Source organism: Arvicola amphibius, chromosome 3, assembly GCF_903992535.2.
Source record: "Arvicola amphibius chromosome 3, mArvAmp1.2, whole genome shotgun sequence".
Classification (NCBI taxonomy): Eukaryota; Metazoa; Chordata; class Mammalia; order Rodentia; family Cricetidae; genus Arvicola; species Arvicola amphibius.
This window is the reverse complement of record NC_052049.1, coordinates 128,188,221-128,209,486: the sequence shown is the minus strand read 5'-3', so window position 1 is coordinate 128,209,486 and position 21,266 is coordinate 128,188,221. Positions and strand designations below refer to the sequence as shown.

The window sequence follows — 21,266 nt, the reverse complement described above, 5'->3', positions numbered from 1 at the left end:
ATTTTGGTTTTGTTTTTCAATACAGGATTTCTCTGTGTAGCCATGGCTGGCCTGGCACTCACTGTAGACCAGGCTGGCCTCGAAATCAAAGAGATCCGCCTGCCTCTGCCTCCCGAGTGCTGGGATTAAAGGCGTGCCTCACCACCACCACCACCACCCAGCTCTCCATAAATTTTAATTTTTCATGTTTACAAAAAGCAGTTCACACATATAGTCTAAAAAATAAGAAATGAAGTTTAAAAGATGACTTTGAAGGGAACCACAGAAGAACAAGGAAACATTCTCACAATTGCACTTAAAACGCGGGTCTCAACTACATATAGATTAGAAAATTCTAACTACGTGCAATGGACTAAGATTACAGAGAGAGCAAATACTACAGCACATTCCAAAGGACCTCAAGTGCCTCAAGTGCCCTCATAAAAAATAAAATGGAAGGTTTTTATGGTTTAAACAGGAAGTATCCATTAAAAAAATCACTTCTAAATTTCAAACTAAAAAACTCAATGGACTGAGAGAAGGTAAACAGGAAGGGAAAAAACTTAATGAACAGATGCAGTATTGATTCTTTAAAAAAGTGCTCTAAGTAACAAAACTGCTCAACCAATAAGGTAATTCTGTGGTACAAGACTCTACGATATTATACTGATTGACTCCAATATTTCTGTTTCCTAAATTGTTTTTCATACTAAATTACTACTTCATTTGTAGAAAGAAATACAGATAAACAAAATGGTGAAAACACTTAAGTTCTGAATCAATATATGATCATCAGCATGCATTTTTGTTCCTACTACCTCATGCTTTAAACTTGTTGTGGAGGTTTGAATGAGAGTGCTCCCATTTGCTCATATATATGAATGCTTAGCCTGCATTGTTCATATATATGAATGCTTAGCCTGCATTTGCTCATATATATGAATGCTTAGCCTGCATTTGCAGAACTATTGAGAAGAATTATGAAGTGTGGTCTTGGAAAAGGTCACTGGGGCTGGGTTTTTGAGGTTTGAAAAACTCCTCACCAGGCCCAGTCTCATTCTCTCTGCCTGGAACTTTCAGGTCAGATGTAAGCTGTCAGCTACTGCTCCAACACCATGTTTGCCTGCACTATAGCAGCCATGAACTAGACCCCATTATTATTATTATTATTATTATTATTATTATTATTATTATTATTATTATTATTTTGATTTCTTGAGGCAGGGTTTCACTGTGTAGCTTTGGAACCTGCCCTGGAATTAGCTCTTGTAGACCAGGCTGGCCTCGAACTCACAGAGATCCGCCTGCCTCTGCCTTCCGAGTGCTGGGATTAAAGGCGTGCGCCACCACCGCCTGGCTTAAACCCCAATCTAAAGCTCCCATTTATAACTAGACTTGGTCATGGCGCTTGATCACACAACAGAAACCCTAAGACACTCATTATTCCTATCACTATCTATTAATGAAAATATAATGACGTATGCCTACATAAAAGAGAAACCTGCATTTAATCACTTAAAGGAAACATGATTCCAGAGTATAGTAAGAATACAGAGCAAAATAATAGGTATTATCATGCAGAATAATACTAGCAAGGATGGCTTACCAGTTTTTCTCTGAATGTATCTTTTTCCAGCTTCCCTGAAAGCAACCACAGCTCTGAAAAAAGCTCGGAGAACTGCCCATCGGAAAACAGCTACAGGATCAATTCCAGTCATCCCAGAGACAAAAGCATTCCTGCTACTTCTCAGAAGAGCCACAATGTCTGGACGCATATGATCTGTATTTTTTTCCCGAAAATCCTATGTGAAAAAAGATTTTGTGGAAAAGACTATCAAAATCAAGAAGATAATAAATGACAGGTTTGAATGGTATGTGAACAGAAATTATGGAACTGAATTCTATTCTGGATAGTTATCTGGACCATGTATCTTCTAAAAAGTGCCAGTTAAGCCGAGCGGTGGTGGTGCACACCTTTAATATTATACCTAGTAACCAAAATGAAAGGAAGGAAGGAAGGCAGGAAGGCAGGAAGGAAGGCAGGCAGGCAGGCAGGCAGGCTGGCAGGCTGAGCAAGGTGGATTTGAAACCAGTCTGGTCTACAGAGCAAGTTCCAGCACAGTCAGGGCAACACAAAGAAACTCTGTCTCAAAACCACCTCCTCCCACCCCTACCCCCCAAAATTATATACCCAGTAACCTATGACACAATTGCACAAAAGTGATGCCCAATATTTCTGTTTGACATTTTGTTTGTGAGCCCTGTGGAACAACAGTGGGTTTGTCTACAGCTACTTTTATTTTGTTATGGCTTCTGGGGTGCTAGGAATTAAACTTAGAGCATCACTTATACTAGAAAAGCATTCTACCACAGCTACATTCTCAACCCTACTTTTGGTCTCATTCTGTTTACTATAGTTTGAATCAAATTTATTGAATATTTTAACTTTTGGTTAACATTTTATCAACTCGACACGTTTATCATTATAAAATATCCCTTTTTATCTCCAGTAATATCTTTACTTTTGTCTAATTTCTTGAATGCCTATATAATTACACTTTTTGGGTGGTGGGAGGTTCTCTGTGTAGTTTTGGAGCTTGTCCTAGAACTCTTTCTGTAAACCAGGCTGGCCTTGAACTCAGAGGTTCTACTGCCTCTGCCTCTGCCGAGATTAAAGGAGTATGTCATCACCACCCAGCCACAATTATACCTTTTAAATCATTTATTACTTTCAATCAACTCAGTAACATAAACAAAAATCACATAAACAGGAATGTGTAATATATGATAAATGTCCCCTCAGTCTGGGGCATTTGAATACTTGGTTCCAATATCTAGCAATAGGCTCAATATTTTTGCTTAGTTTTACTTTGTAAATTATATCTAAACTGCTTCTCACCTGTGTGTTCCTTCTCAGATATGGTACCTCCTCCAACAGACTCAATTATTTACAACCATAAATCATTCACTTAGAACATTTATAAAGTATGTGGATATCTTCACAGTATACCTTGCATAAGATCTTCCCCCATTTCTAATGCTATTCTTGTGATTCAATTTAAGATTTCTCCTCAATTTAAAGGGGGAAGAATAGGAGGCAGAAAAGGATCCAGTCTTGCCCTTTCTGCTGTCTGTAAAAATACAAATCTTCTGCTTAACGTGGTTTCACAGTTCCTATAATAATTTCAAAAATACACACACACACCAAAAAAAAAAAAACCTAAATTCCAATGGTGAGGTTGGTGGCAAATATCTGTAATTAAAGCACTCAGAAGGCTGAAGCAGGACTGTCACTTCACCAACACCATGGGCTAGGCTACACAGTAAGAAACTCCTGAACTCCATTAAAAACAAAAAAAAAACCTAAGCTTCTTCAATGTGGCCTAGAAGCTCTTCAAAATTTAACCTGCTGTCTGCTCTTGGAATTCATATTATCTCACTATTAGTTAATAGTCTCATATCGCCAGGCGGTGGTGGCACATGCCTTTAATCCCAGCACTCGGGAGGCAGAGGCAGGCGGATCTCTTAGTTCAAGGCCAGCCTGGTCTACAAGAGCTGGTTCCAGGACAGGCTCCAAAGCTACAGAGAAACCTTGTCTCAAAAAAAAAAAAAGTATCATCTCACTAACCTCTAATCTACTACTTCAACATACTAACCTCCGTTCTCACTTTACAACATGTAATTCACTATCTTAACTTATCAACAACATTTACTCTAGGTGCTCTCTTAAGTCAAAGTGTTTTAGAAAGGTACTTATGAATCTAAAAATTTAAATGTAATTACTTCATTACTTTAACTCACAGAAAACATTTATTTACAGCACATAGCTAGAAATAAGTATAAATATGATACATATGATATGCATATGAAATAATTATAAATGTCTGTCTAGTTTTATCACTTTATCACTGTAAACACTGAACAGATAATGTGGCACATGGTATTTAATAAATAATAATTCGGTTGCTTTTTTATTTCTTGGTTTCTCAAGACAGGGATTCTCTTGTGTTAACTGCCGTGGATGTTGTGGAACTCACTCTGTACACCAGGTTGGATTTGAATTTACAGAGATCTGCCCGCCTTTGCTTCCAGTGTCTGGGATTGAAGGCATGAACCACCATACTCAGCTGTAAATAATTCTTAAATAAATGGATAAGCAAATGGATAAATGACCTTAATTAGGATGTCTACTACAGCCAAACATAGTGATACACCTCTGTAATCCCAGCACTTTGAACTTAGACGCAGGAAAATTAGGAGTTCAAGGACTTGCTCTTCTATATAGAAAGTCAGAGACTAGTCTGAGCTTCAGGAGATTGTCTCAAAAATAGAAAACAAAACAAAAACAAAAAAACCATTGAGACATTCATCTGAAGATTTCATTTTATTGCTGCATTCCAGGAAAACTTAGTATTTTAAGTGGCAAGTTTAAACTTCTGAAGATTTAAGAGTTAACCAACTCATCAGGTCCATAAAAATATATTCAGAAGTTAATATTAATAAACCTAGTAAAATGAAAAGTCACAACTACCTAACAGCGCTCAGAAGTTCCTAAAAGACCATTGAGTATCACATCAAAGCAAAACAAATGAACTATGAGAATAAACAATGAGTTTGAGACACATAGACACAATCTGTTCTTCTAAATTTGAAAAGTTCACTAGAATGACCTAATAGATCTATCTAAAGAAGGAAACCAGCAGAAAGTTCAATTTGAAAAACAGATCTCAGAGCCGGGCGGCGGTGGCGCACGCCTTTAATCCCAGCACTCGGGAGGCAGAGGCAGGTGGATCTCTGAGTTCGAGGCCAGCCTGGTCTACAAGAGCTAGTTCCAGGACAGGCTCTAGAAACTACAGGGAAACCCTGTCTCGAAAAACCAAAAAAAAAAAGAAAGAAAAACAGATCTCAGGAGACAGAGGCAGGAGGATCTCTGTGAGTTTGAGGCCAGCCTGGTCTACAACAGCTAGTTCCAGGACAAGCTCCAAAACTACAGAGGAACCCTGTCTCGAAAAACCAAAAACCAAAAACCAAAAAAAAAAAAAAAAAAAAAGAAGAAGAAGAAGAAAGAAAGAAAGAAAGAAAAGAAAAACAGATCTCAATTCTAGTTCTATCCTTACAAAATGTCTCCAAAGGCTACTAATGATCCAGAAACTCCAAAACTGCATGAGAGGGTAGTATGCCAGAGACAGTAACCACACATCTGGAGGAAGACTGGGGGATAGGTATGATCAAGAAACAATGTTTACACTGGGTTGTGTTGGTGCACACCTTTAATCCCAGTACTTGGGAAGCAGAGGTAGGAATATCTCTAAGTTTGTAAAAAGAGAAACATTGTCTGGGGGAAAAAAAAAGAGGAAAAAGGAAAAAAAGAACATAAACAATGCTTACATGCAAAAACACTGTAAAGGAATAAAATGTTCTATATTTTAAAAGACATACCTCTGCTCTAAAACCACATTCAGTAAGAAATTTACTGACCTTTACTCCATATTTTACTTTTCCAGCATAATGTTTTATGATAAAAGCAGGTTCCATCACAGCTGGAAATTCAATATAAGAATTCTCTTCATGTTGATGTTTAAACTTGTCTAGTAATGTTTGATTTGTAGCCTGTGGAAAACTGAATTGGGGAGAGGTAACAAATTATAAGAAAGATATCATTTATATAACATAACACTAAAGTACATTATAATTACAGTTGTCTAATATACACTATTAATGTAGTTAATCAAGAGTAAGCCATGCCTAATTCAAACAGGGCCTCCAAGAAAACTGTTTTCCCAAAATTTATTTGCTAATGACCACTGTCTAAGTACTCAAGAGGTTACTCCAGCCAAGGATAAGTGGGCCCCAACAGTAAAGTTTGCAGCAAAAGAAAAGTTTTTAGTGTCATCCAGGTGATGCTGGTTTTGTAAACATGTAAAATTTGTAAGAGTTGTGATATTGCAAGGAATTCTACCAGATTTGAGAGAAAGAATAGGGAGACCAGCCAGAGACAGAAACCAGGAAGATGGCTATGAGTGAGCCCAAGTTGCAATGGAGACTTCAGGAAGTTGGAGTTGCCAGAAACATAGAAGATCTCCAAAAAAATCTACAGGTAACCAGCCTCAGAGAGTTGCCAGAAAAGCTGGAGACTGCAAAGCCAAAAAGTCCATTAAAAATCAGATTATACCATCCCATCACTTGGGTGATAGATATAGATGATCAATGAAAATTTAATGTTGCCCAAGAGGGTTTTGGTTTTACCTTGGCTAGGACCCTCCTCCTTTCTATGCTCCCATCCTTCCCTCGTGCAGAGGAATATTAATCCTGTGGCCATCCTTACAACTGTATGTTAATGTACACAACAGGCATCTTTAATTGTATAGGAGATTACAACTAAAAGTTACCTTCTGGACTTGAATTTTGGGATAAAGCTCAAACTATACAGGGACTCTTAGAGGTGAACTAAATAATTTGTATTATGAGCGAGACATAAGTCTTTGGGATCCAGGGGCAAATGGTTTATAATTTGTACATGAAATGTTTAGTCCTCAATGTAGCAGTGTTCACAGGTAAGAAGTGACAGGGTCATAATAATTCACAACTGAACGAACTACTAAAAGGTGTGACCTAACTGAAAGAAGTAAGTCACTAGGACCCACGTTCACCCCCTTATCTTTGTTTCTAAGATGTCCTGGGATGTGCAGCCTCCTCAAGCTCAAAGCAACTGAGCCAAAGAAACAGACTGAATTAAACTGGGATCCAAAGTAAATCATTCAGTCTTTCATCTTTCAAGTATTTTCATCACAGGGATGGAAATACTAGGAGTTTCAAATAGAAGATCTATGACAGAAAAGGGGATTCTTTCAGAAAACAGTTTAATGTTAGCATAAGTAATGAGTAATATTGTGACATGGTTATGAAGATGCTACACACCAATCTTAATGTGTAGAAGTTATTCAAAATTATAACAAATATAGAATCAGGGAAGAGAATGATTACTGGCTTCAGATCATCCCAGCTTATAGTACCAGTTCTGTCAGTGTGCTGAAACAAGTCAAGCAACCTTCCACAGCTGGTTTTCTAGTTCATATGATGAGCGAAATGCTAGGTATAGTAGTGTTAATGGAATCAAATGCTACTAATAATTGCATCCACCACTACCTGCCACCTACAGGGATTAAACAAAAGTAACAAGATTTTTTATGTTCATTTGTTCTCTCTTTTTCTCTCTCCTTCCCTCCCTCCTTCCGCTTTTCAAAGATAGCACATCTCTGTGTAGTCCTGATTGACCTTGAATTCACTCTGAAGACCAAGGTGGCCTTGTAGAGTTTTCCTGCCACTGTTTCCTGAGTGCTAGGATTAAAGGCAGGCACCACGACTGTCCAGTCTTTTTGTATGTTTTCAACACTGACATTATTCTAATAGCTGTGCATTCAAATACTATCCTGCCCTAAAAACTTTCTCTCTAAGCTCATTCCAAAGCTCTAAAGTCATTCTAGAAAGGACTATAAATTCCTGAAATTTGAAGAAGCTATAGCTCTACAGTACTATCACCAAATCTAATCCTACCTTATTTCAAGCCACTAAACCTATTGTCAAAATAAATGTCCCTTTAAGAATTCTTTAATTGTGTGGTATTCTTACTTAAAACAGGTATGGATAGTGAAAGTGAAGAGTAAACAATTCCAAGTACCAGCCTAAAAAAGCCTAGCATTTGCAAAATAAAACTCAAGTAGAATATTCTCATCTTACTGTCTTTAGGCAACAATTTGTTTACTTCCTAACCCAGGGGTAATTTTTGTTTTGTTTGTTTTTGTTTTTCAGGACAGGGTTTCTCTGTAGCTTTGGTGCCTGTCCCAGAACTAGCTCTTGTAGACCAGGCTGGCTTCGAATTTACAAAGATCCGCCTGTCTCTGCCTCTAGAAGGCTAGGATTAAAGGTGTGCGCCACCACCGCCCACTTAGCCCAGGGGTAATTTTAAAGCATACAATCAATTTTTCTCTTTCGTTGAAATGGACAAAAAAGTTTCTAAAGAAGCAGGGTGACAGGACCCAGCAATCCCACTGTTGGGAATTTACCCAAGAGATGCCCAATCATATTACAAAAGCATTTGTTCAACTATGTTTATAGCAGCATTATTTGTAATAGCCAGAACCTGGAAACAACCTAGATGCTCTTCAGTGGAAGAATGGATGAAGAAAGTGTGGAATATATACATATTAGAGTACTACTCGGCAGTAAAAAACAATGACATCTTGAATTTTGCATGCAAATGGATGGAAATAGAAAACACCATCCTGAGTGAGGTAACCCAGGCCCAAAAAGATGAACATGGGATGTACTCACTCATAATTGGTTTCTAGCCATAAATAAAGGACATCGAGCCTATAATTCGTAAAAAAAAAAAAAAATCCTAGAGAAGCTAAATAAGAAGGTGAATCCAAAGAAAAACATATAGTTATCCTCCTGGATATTGGAAGTAGACAAGATTGCCGGACAAACAATGGGAACTTGGGGGTGGGGTGGGATGGGGTGATGGGGAGAGAAAAGTGTGAAGTGGAAGATGGGAAGAGCTTGGGGGAATAGGATGGTTGGGATATAGGGAGGGTGGATATGGGAACAAGGAATTATATATCTTAAGGGAGCCATTCTAGGGTTGGCAGAGACTTGACTCTAGAGGGGTTCCTAGGTGTCCAGGAAGACGCCCCCAGCTAGTTCCTTGGGCAGCTGAGGAGAGGGTGCCAGAAATGTCCAGATCCTATTGCCATACTCATGAATATCTTGCATATCTCCATAGAACCTTCACCTGGCATTGGATGGAGAAAATGACAGAGCCCCACATAGGAGCACCGGACTGAGCTCCCAAGGTCCCGATGAGGAGCAAAAGGAGGGAGATCATGAGCAAGGAAGTCAGGACCGTGAGGAGAGCGTTTACCCATTGAGACGGTGGGACAGATCTAACGGGAGACCACCAAGTCCAGTTGGAATGGAACTGATGGAACGGGGGACCAAACCGGGCTCTCTGAATGTGGCTGACGGTGGAGGAGGACTGAGAAACCAAGGACAACGGCAATGAATGTGAACTCTACAGCATGGACGGGCTCACTGTGAGCCTTAACCTTCACCTGGCGATGGATGGAGATAGAGACAGAGCCCCACATTGGAGCACCGGACTGAGCTCCCAAAGTTCTGATGAGGAGCGGATGGAGAGAGATCATGAGAGAGAAAGTCAGAACCATGAGGGATGCGTTCACCCACTGAGACGGCAGGACAGAACTAATGGGAGACCACCAAGTCCACTTGGAATGGGACTGATGGAACATGCGACCAAATCGGACTCTCTGAGGGTGGCTGATGGTGGAGGCTGACCGAGGAGCCAAGGACAATGGTGATGGGCTTGGTCTCTACGACATGGACGGGCTCTGTGTGAGCCTTGTCAGTTTGGTTGCTCACCTTCCTGGACCTGGAGGGAGTTGGGAGGACCTTGGACTCAACATAGTGTAGAGAACCCTGATGGCTCTTTGGCCTGGAGAGGGAGGGAGTGGGGGTATGGGTGGAGGGGAGGGGAGGGAAGGGGGAGGAGGAAGGGAGGAGATGGCAATTTTTAATAAAAAATAAATAAACTGGAAACAAAAAAAAAAGAACTGAGTGAATTATTGCATCCCTATAATGCCAGCACTCAGGACACAAAGACAGGATCTCAACTTCAAGAACAGACAAGGCTATGTAGCTAGACCCTGTCTAAGGGGTGGGGGGGGGCAAGAAAGAGAGAGAGACAGAGACAGAGAGACAGAGAGAGAGACAGAGACAGAGAGAGAGAGAGTGCAAAAAATCTTTAAAATATGTGTATCAGGATGTGGCCAGTGATGCTCCCATGCAAAGATCAACATCCATACATATTTGGGTAGAACTTAGTGAATAATCAAAACAAAACAAAAACTGAGTGTGATCAAGTACTCCTTTAATCCCAGAACCTAGAAGGCAGAGGCAAGTGAATCTTCCATGCCAACAAAAAAAGGTGGGAAAAGGGGATGGGACGTGAAATTTGGAGTGTTGGAGATAATTTGGAAGGAAAGAGGAAGGTTGGAGGGGAAGGGAAGGTGAATGTTTCAGTGCATAAATGTATGAAATTCTCAAGAATAAAATACATAGAAAAAGTATCAAACTTTGTAAGAGGATTCTGAAAAAAAAATTTGTTCAGGAGTAAAGTGCAGTCTACTTGGAAATATATATATATATATATATATATATATATATATATATATTACAGCATATATATATATATATGAACCCTTATATATATGGGTTATATATAATATATATATTACAGACACATATATAAGAACCCTTAATTCTTCATTTGAAACATTATTAGATCATTTATCCTTACTTAGACATAAGCTGGTTAGTGGTACGTGCTTGTAACGCTAGCACTAAGGAGCCTAAGAACTGTTGTGACTCTTGAAGCTAACATGGGCCTGCAGTAGTCCTAGTCCCAACCTGGCCATAGTTACACAATGAATGACGTTCTGTCTCAAATGAAGAGGAAGCCACTCAAAAAGCACAAAGATCAATTATGAAACTGAAAAGCATTATACTCACTTGCTTTCTTCATCCAAAAGATGGAGCAGTCCTGTTGGTTTTTTACTAATAAGATTTATGCAACAAGTATTATCAATATAATCTATGTTGTGCCAACTGATACCTTCAGTTCTATATTCTTCCTGGAAAAACACAAAGAACAAAATATCAACTTATTTGTCTTTCAGAAAATGACAAGCATATGACAACAAAGTTTTTTCTTCTTTAACTAGACCGCAGTTACATGTGGTTTTATCTGGGTAATCTAGTCTATCACACTGATCTAAATGTTTGTTTCTGTACTAGTACCATGTTATTTTGTTAATAAGACTTTTTGACTTGAAATCAGATATAGTGGTATTTTCTGTATCCTTCTTTGTGCTCAGGACCATTCCAGCTATTTGGGGTCTTTTGCACTTCCGTGGGAATTTTAGGATTATTTCTATAAATAGTGACATTGATGGGGACTGCGCTGAATTTATATCTTACTTTTGACAGTATAGCTATTTTTTACAAAATTCTTTAAATCTATGATCATGGATGATCATTCCATCTTCAAGTGCCTCCAGTTCCTTACTCTAAGTTTTCAAGACTTTATTGTACAGCTCTTCTACTTCCTTGGTTAGGTTTATTTCAAGGTATTTTCCTTTTATCTGAAGTAATTAAAATCAGAGTTCATTTGCTGATCATTTTCCAAGGTTTTGGGAGTGATCACTGGCTTTTTTTTTCCTTTTCTTTAATTGATATTTATTGAGCTCTACATTTTTCTCTGCTCCCCTCCTCCCTTCAACCCTCCCCCAAAGTCCCCATGCTCCCAATTTACTGAGGAGATCTTGTCTTTTTATACTTTCTACTTCCCACATAGATTAGATTTGTGTAAGTCTCTGTCCCTATTGTTGTCTAAATTCTCTGGGATTCTGGCTTGTAGGCTGGTTTTCTTTGCTTTATGTTTAAAAACCACCTATGAGTGAATACATGTGATAATTGTCTTTCTGTGTCTGGGTTACCTCACTCAAAATAATGTTTTCTAGCTTCATCCATTTTCCTGCAAAAATTCAAGCTGTCGTTATTTTTTCTGCTGTGTAGTACTCCATTGTGTAAATGTACCACATTTTCCTTATCCATTCTTCAGTCGAGGGGCATTTAGGTTGTTTCCAGGTTCTGGCTATGACAGACAAAGCTGCTATGATCATAGTTGAACACATGTCCTTGTGGCACAATTGAGCATCCTTTGGATATATACTTAAAAGTGGTATTACTGGGTCTTGAGGAAGGTTGTTTCCTAATTTTCTGAGAAATCGCCACACTGACATCCAAAGGGGATGTACCAGTTTGCATTTCCACCAGCAATGCAGAAGTGTTCCCTTTACCCTACAACCTCTCCAGCATAAGTTACCATCAGTGGTTTTGATCTTGGCCATTCTTTCAGGTGTAAGATGGAATCTCAGAGTTGTTTTGATTTGCATTTCTCTGATGACTAAGGATGTTGAACATTTCCTTAAGGGTCATTCAGCCATTTTTAGATTCCTCTGTTGAGAGTTCTCTGTTTAGGTCTGTACTCCATTTTATTATTGAATTATGTGATCTTTTGTTGTCCAATTCCTTGAGTTCTTTGTATATTTTGCAGATCAGACCTTTGTCTGATGTGGGGTTGGTGAAGATCTTTCCCATTCTGTAGGCTGTCGTTTTGTCTTGTTGACCGTGTCCTTTGCTTTACAGAAGCTTTTCATTTTCAGGAGGTCCCATTTATTAATTGTTTCTCTCAGTGTCTGTGCTGCTGGGGTTCTATTTAAAAATACGTTCAAGTGTATTTCCCACTTTCTCCTATAAGGTTCAACGTGGCTCTTTATGTTGAGGTCTTTGATCCATTTGAACTTGAGTTTTGTGCATGGTGATAGATATTGGTCTATTTTCATTCTTCTACATGTTGATATCCAGTTATGCCAGCACCACGTGTTAAATAAGCTTTTTTCCATTTGATATTTTTTGCTTCTTTATCAAAGATCTGGGGTGCAAAGATGTGTGGATTGATATTTGGGTCTTTTATTCGGTTCCTTTGGTCCTCCTGTCTGTTCTTATGCCAATACCAGGCTGTTTTCAGTACTGTAGCTCTGTAGTAGAGTTTGAAGTCAGGGATTGTGATGCCTTGAGAAATTCTTTTATTACCCAAGATTGTTTTGGCTATCCTGGGTTTTTTTGCTTTTCCAAATGAAGTTGAGTACCATTCTTTTGAGGTCTTTGAAGAATTTTGCTGGGAATATGATGGGCATTGCGTTGCATCTTTAGATTGCTTTCGGTAAGATTGCCATTTTTACTATGTTATTTCTGCCTATCCAAGAGAATGGGAGATTTTTCCACTTTCTGGTGTCTTCAATTTCTTTTTTCAAAGATTTAAAGTTCTTTCCATACAAGTCTTCCACTTGTTTGGTTAGAGTTACTCCGACATATTTTATGCTATTTGTGGCTATTGTGAAGGGTGCTGATTCTCTGATTTCTTCCCCAGCCCTTTTATCACATGTGTACAGGAGGGCCATTGATTTTTTTGAGTTAATCTTGTATCCTGCTACATTGTTGAAAGTGTTTATAAACTGTAGAAGTTCCTTGGTAAAATGTTTGGGATCACTTATGTAAACTATCATATCATCAACAAATAGTGAGAGTTTGACTTCTCTTCCAATTTGTATTCCCTTGATCTCCTTTTGGTGTCTTACTGCTAGAGCTAGGACCTCAAGAACTATATTGAATACATGTGGAAAGAGTGGACAACCTTGTCTTGTTCCTGATTTCAGTGGAATCGCTAGGAGTTTCTCTCCATTTAGTTTGATATTAGCTGTTGGCTTGCTGTATATTGCCTTAATTATGTTTAGGTATGTTCCTTGTATCCCTGCTCTCTCCAAGACCTTTACCATGAAGGGATGTTGTGCTTTGTCAAAAGCTTTTTGGGCATCTAATGAGATGATCATGTGGCTTTTATTTTTCAGCTTGTTTATATGGTGGATTACGTTGACAGACTTTCATATGTTGAACCATCCCTGCATCTGTGGGAAGAAGCCAACTTGATCATGGTGGATGATGGTTCTGATGTTGGTGCGGGAGAATTATCTGTATTCTGTCAATCATGTATTTTAATAAAACACTGATTGGCCAGGCAGGAAGTATAGGTGGGTCAACCAGACAGGAAATAGAGGCGGGGTGATGAGAACATGAGAATGCTGGAAAGGAGGAAGCCCATTCTTCCCACACCTGCCCAGACTCCGAAGAAGCAACATGTGATCTGCCTTGCTGTGAAAAGTACTGAGCCAAATGGCTAACATAGATAAGAACAATGGGTTAATATAAGTTACAAGAGCTAATAAGTAGACTGGGCTAATGGGCCAATCAGTTTTATAACTTATAGAGAGCTTTGTGTGATTTTCTTTGGGGCTTGCCGGCTGTGGGGTAGCAGGCGGGACATTAACCCCAACAAGCCACCCCTCAAGTTACAGAATGGCAGGCCCCTTCATGTTACAGAATGGTGCCCAATGTGGGGCTTTCTTGGATTCGATTTGACAGTATTTTATTTAGTATTTTTAAATCAGTGTTCATGAGTGAGATTGGTCTGTAATTCTCTTTCTTAGTAATATCTTTCTAGATCACTGATTCTTAACATGAAATGTTCTAACATTAACTATACCCCCACAGCATGCTGGTTAACTGTAGCTAGTTTCTAGTTTATTCATCTTCTAAACTATTAAGAAGCATATTTACTTGGGTTTGGCTATTGTGGGTTGCTCGGCACAGTGTGTGCTGAACTCTAAGAATCACATACATGCTAACAAGTGTTTTCCCATTCTACAATATCCCTAGTGTTAAAGGGGCATTTCCTAACTTTTACCTCTACATGTACTTTCTAGTCTCATTATTTATTAGTTTCTATGGTAATATTATTTATGTTTTATCGAGGCAGCATTTCTCTGTGTAGCCCTGACTGTCCTGAAACTCTGCTCTGTAGACCAGGCTGGCCTCAAACTTAGAGATCCTCCTGCCTCTGCTTCCCAAGGTGTGTACCACTACCTTTATATTTTTAATTTTATTACAGTACTAAAATATGTGTTAATTGTTAGAAAGTTGGCTTTTGCTTTATGGTTCAAAACAATATAAACACTAATTATATAAATATTCCATGTGAATTTAGAAAAAATGCATTCTTCAGATGGAGTTCAGTATTCTACACATCATTTCATTAACTGGTTCTCAATAATCAGTAAGTTCAGGAAAACTTTCATACCGCAAGGCAGAGAGCACTGGATACCCTTAAAAGTACCCATCAATTGTTATTGATGTTTTAAGTATCTTACAGCCTTACTGATGTTATGAATGTTGGTTCTATTAAGTTATTCAAGATAAGAAATTAAAATATCCCATTTACAGATGCATGTTCCTGATTTTAGTTTTATTAATTTTTGATTCATGTACTTTGACAATAAATTATCAGATACCTATAAATTTGGGACTATACACTTGCTAATCCCAACATGGAGACAGAGGCTGGTAGATCTCTGAATTCAAGGCTAGCCTAGTATACAGAGCAAGCTCCAAGACAGCCAAGACTAGGCAGAAAAATCCTGTCTTAAAAGCAACCACACAGAAAAAACCAATCTACTTTGTAATATGAGATAGTTCCTTTTATATTAGGTAATAGAGCTGCAAATACTTTTTGTTAATGTTTGATAAACCCTTTTTATACCATTTTACTTTTAGCTTTGTGTATAATAATAGTAGGACTGCCTCTGACAAACTTTGCTATTTATCAGTCTGACAGTTTTCAACTACTAGAGCAATCAACTCATTTACATTTAATGCACTCACTGGTACCTTACTATTTCTTCTTTCACAAATTTATCATATTTTCTTGGCATTGCTTCTCATTTTGTAGCCCAGGCCCTTCCAAAGAGCTGGAACTACATGCCCCAGTCACAGGTACTCTTTTATACTTCCTTTTGTTAGTGTTTGGATTGCCTGGGTCATTTTTGCTTTACTTATAATCTATATTAATTTGAAAAAGATTTTATACTTATTTACTATTTTGTTTTTTTTTTTTTTTTTTTTTTTTTTTTTTTTTTTTGGTTTTTCGAGACAGAGTTTTTCTGTGGCTTTGGAGCCTGTCCTGGAACTAGCTCTTGTAGACCAGGCTGGCCTCGAACTCACAGAGATCCGTCTGCCTCTGCCTCCCGAGTGCTGGGATTAAAGGCGTGCGCCACCACCACCCGGCTACTATTTTGTTCTTATTCTAGAAATTATAACATGCTTAACTTTCAATGTTTACCACAAATAAAAGTTTCCATAACTTACGTGTTAATACAAAGATGTCATAATCTTATGCATATGCTATTTTCCATGTGTATTTTAATTCTACTGAAACATTAAAGTAAAAAAGTCCTTATCTTTGTTAAATTTAGTAATATATTCATTTATATTCACTCACTTAAAAAAATAATTTCACAGTCAAGTGGTGGTAGATATACCTTTAATACCAGCTCTTAGAAGGCAAAGGCAGCCAAATATCTGAGTTCAAGGTCTGCCTGGACTACATAATGAGTTCCAGAGAAACCCTATCTCGAAAAATAATAATTATTGAGAGTAATGAATTGTTATTTCACTATTTTGCATATCATTTTAAACATCTATGTTATAATATGAATATAATTAATAGGCAGGTCTAAAGAATAAGCTTTAGTGTTTATTTTTTATTGGGGGGGTGGTTTTTCTCTGCAGCTCTAGAACCTGTCCTGGAACTTTCTCTGTAGACCAGGCTGGCCTTGAACTCACAGAGCTTCACCTGTCCCTGCCCTCTCCCAAGTGCTGGAATTAAAGGCGTGCACCAACACCACCTAGCAATAAGCTTTTAAGAAAACTATCTTATTGTCTTCTGTCTCCCACTATTTCCTCTGAAAAAAATTATTGCTGTTTTACACACACACACACACACACACACACACACACACACACACACACAAATAAGTGATATGAGGTAGTAGTTCCATGGTAAGGACAGTTGGTTAAGCTCCTGACAAAGTCCCTTGGAGGAAAAACAGGAAGTTTTTTTCCAAAGTAGCTGTTCCTTAAAGCAAGTCTAACAGGGGGGCATCTAATAATTTTGGAGCAACTGAAGGATCTAAAAGAATATATAAGATAAATGCTCCAGAATGTAAAGAATGTCGCTGGTATCTATGAAGAATCAACTCCTGTACAAGTTCAGCAATATCTGAACCCATGTGGTGGTATGGCAGTGACATTCTTGGGCCCTCAGTGCTTGGCACACTCAAACAAGCACAAGGACTGCATTTAGTATCTGCTAAAGACTAAATCTGACCTTAACACTGCAACAAGCTCCTTGCCCTGAGAAGAGGAGGGTAAAAAAGGTAGCTCAAGAGATGTAGACCATGACAAGCTGTCTGAGACTATACTTACAGTAAATAAGCCATGAGTCCAGGCTGGGACCATGACCTCATTCCTACAAGATCCTGAAATGCACAGGGAGGCAATTCCAAAATCTCTTTCTACTAAAAGAATTCCTGTTATACCTATAACCAGACCTGACAGTAAGGGATATGATACTGAATGTGTCCTTCCTTTAACCATGCTGAGTGGGCAGCTGGGAACTACCTATAGTAACTCCAGTTCCAGGATCTGACTCCCTCTTCTGGCCTCAAGTACTTGCAGGTATGCAGTACACATAAAAACAAGCAAGCAAGCAAGCATGCACACGCACACGCGCACACACACACACACATATACATATAATAAAAATAAATTAAAAATTTAAAACTTCAATATCCCACTCTCACCAATGGACAGGTCTGCCAAACAGAAACTTTTTTATTTTTTTATTTAATTTTATTGAGCTCTACATTTTTCTCTACTCCCCTCCCTGCCTTTTCTCTCCCCTTCAACCCTCTCCCAAGGTCTCAATGCTCCCAATTTACTCAGGAGATCTTGTCTTTTTATACTTCTCATGTAGTTGGATCTATTTATGTCTCTCTTAAGGTCCTCATTGTATAGGTTCTCTGGGATTGTGATTTGTGGGCTGGTTTTCTTTGCTTTATGTTTTAAAAACCACTTATGAGCTGAGTACATGTGATAATTGTCTTTCTGAGTCTAGGTTACCTCACTCAAAATGGTATTTTCTAGCTCCATCCATTTGCCTGCAAAATTCAAGATGTCATTTTTTTTTCTGCTGTGTAGTACTTCATTGTGTAAATGTACCACATTTCCCTTATCCTTTTTTCGGTCGAGGGGCATTTAGGTTGTTTCCAGTTTCTGGCTATGACAAACAAAGCTGCTATGAACATAGTTGAGCACATGGCCAGACAGAAACTTTACAGAGAAATATGAGAACGATGTTATGACTCAAATGGACTTAACAGACATCTATAGAACATTCTGCCCTTGGCCGGGCGGTGGTGATAGCACATGCCTTTAATCCCTGCACTTGGTAGGCAGAGGCAGGCAGATCTCTATGAGTTCGAGGGCAGCCTGGTCTACAAGAGCTAGTTCCAGGACAGGCTCCAAAAGCTATAGAGAAACCCTGTCTCAAAAAACCAAAGAACATTCTGCACAAACACAAAAGAACATATCTTCTGTTCAACATCTGAGGAACCTTCTCTAAAACTGAGGACATACTCAGTCACAAAGCAAATCTCAACAGCTAACAAAAAGCTGGAAACACCTTGTATCTTATTGGATCACCATGGCTTAAAGTTAGAATTCAACAACCTAAATTACAGAAAGCCTACAAAGTCAATTAAAATGAACAATGCTTAACTGAATCACCACTGGGTCAAGGAAGAAATAAAGAAATTAAAGACAAGTGAAAATAAATGAACAACATATCCAAACTTTTAGAACACAATGAAGGCAATTCTAAGAAAAAATTTCACAGCACTAAGTGTCTACATAAAGAATTTGGAAAAATCTACCTGGGCACTAGTGGTGCGTGCCTTTAATCCCAGCACTCGGAAGGCAGAGGCAGGAGGATCTCTATGAGTTCGAGGCCAGCCTGGTCTACTGAGCAAGTTCCAGGACATATTCTAACTTGTCTTGGAGGGGAAAAAAGGATTTTGGAGAAATCTCACACTAGTGACTTAAAAGCATTAAAAGCACACCTGAAAGTTCTAGAACAAAAGAAAGCAAACTGACCCAGGAGGAGTATTTAGCAGGAAATAATAAAACTCAGGGCTGAAATAAAAAATATAAACAAATAGAACAATACAAAGAATCAATAAAACAAAGAGCTGGTTCTTTGAGAATTTCAATAAGATAGACAAACACTTGTCCAAACCTATGCCTTACGCCAAACGGCAGAGAGAGAATAACCAAATCAAGAAAATCAGATGGAAAGGGGATCATAACAACAAACTTGAGGAAATCTAGAGGATCATTAAGTAATACTTCAAAATCCTCTAATCCACAATTGGAAAATCTAAAAGAAATGGACAATTTTCTAGATAGGTACCACGTACCAAAAATTAAATAAAGACCAGATTAACGATTTAAATAGATCTATAACCCCCCTAAGGAAGCAGTCATTAAAAGTCTCCCAACCAAAAAAGTCCAGAGCCAAATGGTTTCAGCACAGAATTCTACCAAAATTTCAAAAGCATTAATAACAATGCCCTAAATTGTTCTACACAAAAGAAAAAGGTACACTGACAAACTTTTTTTAAAGATTTGTTATGTATACAGCGTTCTGCCTGCATGTACGCCTGCAGGCCAGAAGAGGGCACCAAATCTCATAGATACTTGCAAGCCATGGTGATCTTAACTGCCACGCCATCTGTCCAGTCCCCCAAAAATTCTTTTTATGAGGCTAGAGGTACCATGATACCCAAACCACACAAATATATAATAAAAAAAGAATTACAGATCAACCTCCCTAAAAAACACTGATGCAAATACAATCAATAAAATACTGGCAAACAGAATCCAAGAACACATCAAAAAAAAAAAAAAAAAAAATCACCCATCATAATCAAGTAGGTTTCATTCCAGAGATGAAGGGACAGTTAAACATACGAAAATCTACCAATGTACTCCAACATATAAGCAAACTGAAAGAAAAACACCACAAGACCAACTCATTAGATGCTGGAAAAGTCTTTGACAAAATCCAACACCACTTCATGATAAAGGTCTTGGAGAGATCAGGGATAGAAGGAACATATCTAAACATAATAAAAGCAATATACAGCAAGCCAACAGCCAATATTAAACTAAATGGAGAGAAAATCAAAACAATCCCACTGAAATTAGGAACAAGACAAGGCTGTCTGCTCTCTCCATATTCAACATAGTTCTTGAAGTTCTAGCTAGGGCCATAAAACAAACGGAGATCAAGGGGATAAAAATTGAAAAAAGAGGTCAAACTTTCACTGTTTGCAGATGATATGATTGTATAAAAAAGTGGACCCCAAAATTCTACCAGTGAACTCCTACAGCTGATAAACACCTTCAGTAACATGCAGGATAAAAGATTAAGAAAAATCAGTAACCCTCCTATATACAAATGATAAACAGGTTGAGAAAAAAAAGAGAAACAACACCCTTTACAATAGCCACAAATATATATAATATCTTGGGGTAACTTTAACCAAACAAGTGAAGACTTGTATGAAAAGAACTTTTAGCCTTTGATGAAAGAAACTGAAGAAGACAGCAGAAAATGGAAAGATCTCCCTGCTCTTGGGTAGGTAGTACAAACATAATTAAAAAGGGAAGTCTTACCAAAAGCAATCTACAGATTCAATGAAATCCCCAACACAATTCTTCACTAACCTTGAAAGAACAATACTTAAATTTAAATGGATTAACAAAAAACTCATGATAGCTAAAACAATTCTGTAGAATATAGGAACTTCTGAAAGTATCACCATCCCTGATTTGAAGCATTAATATAGAGCTACAGTAATAAAAACAGCTTGATATTGGCATAAAAAAGCATACATGTGGACCAATGGAATCAAAGACCCTGACATAAATCCACACACCTACCAACACCTGATTTTTGAGAAAGAAGCCAAAATTGTACAATAGAAAAAAGAAAGCATCTTCAACAAATGACGCTGTCATAACTGGATGTTGGCATGTAGAAGAATGCAAACAGACCCACCCATATCTATCACCGTACACAACACTCAAGTCCAAGTGGATCTAAGATCACAAAATGAATCTAATTACACTGAAGCTGATATAAGAGAAAGTGGAAAGTAGCCTAGAACACACTGGCATAGAAAACTACTTCCCGAATATAACACCAATAGCACAGACACTGAGATCAACAAATAATAAATGGGACCTTCTGAAACCAGAAATCTTCTGCAAGGCAAAGAACACAATAAGACAAAACAGCAGCCTACAAAATGGGGAAAAGATCCCCACCAACCCCACATCTGACAGAGGGATGATCTCCAAAATATATAAAGAACTCAAGAAACTAAACATCAAAGTATCAAATAATGCAATTTAAAAATGGAGTACTGATTGAAACTGAGAATTCTCAACAGAAGAATCTCAAATGGCTGAAAGACATTTATGGAATTGCTTAACATCCGTAATCATCAGGGAAATGCGAACCAAAATAACTCTGAGATACCATAATCTTACACCTGTAAGAATGGCTAAAATCAAAATCACTGATGACAGCTTACATTGGAAAGGATGCAGAGTAAGGGGAACTCTCCTCT

The 21,266-nt window shown here is 38.2% G+C and overlaps 1 protein-coding gene across 5 annotated transcripts in view; it reads right to left on the bottom strand.

The window, feature by feature from the left end:
* Myo9a (myosin IXA) overlaps positions 1-21,266 on the bottom strand; it is a 188,958-nt gene that overhangs the window by 89,778 nt on the left and 77,914 nt on the right. For all 5 annotated transcript variants that reach the window (XM_038322373.1, XM_038322376.1, XM_038322375.1 and 2 more), the window contains exons 12-14: positions 10,567-10,688; positions 5,458-5,599; positions 1,586-1,781 (exon numbers count right to left, since the gene is read on the bottom strand). In XM_038322373.1, coding sequence (XP_038178301.1) covers positions 1,586-1,781; positions 5,458-5,599; positions 10,567-10,688 — 460 coding nt within the window. The remainder of the gene's footprint in view (positions 1-1,585; positions 1,782-5,457; positions 5,600-10,566; positions 10,689-21,266) is intronic.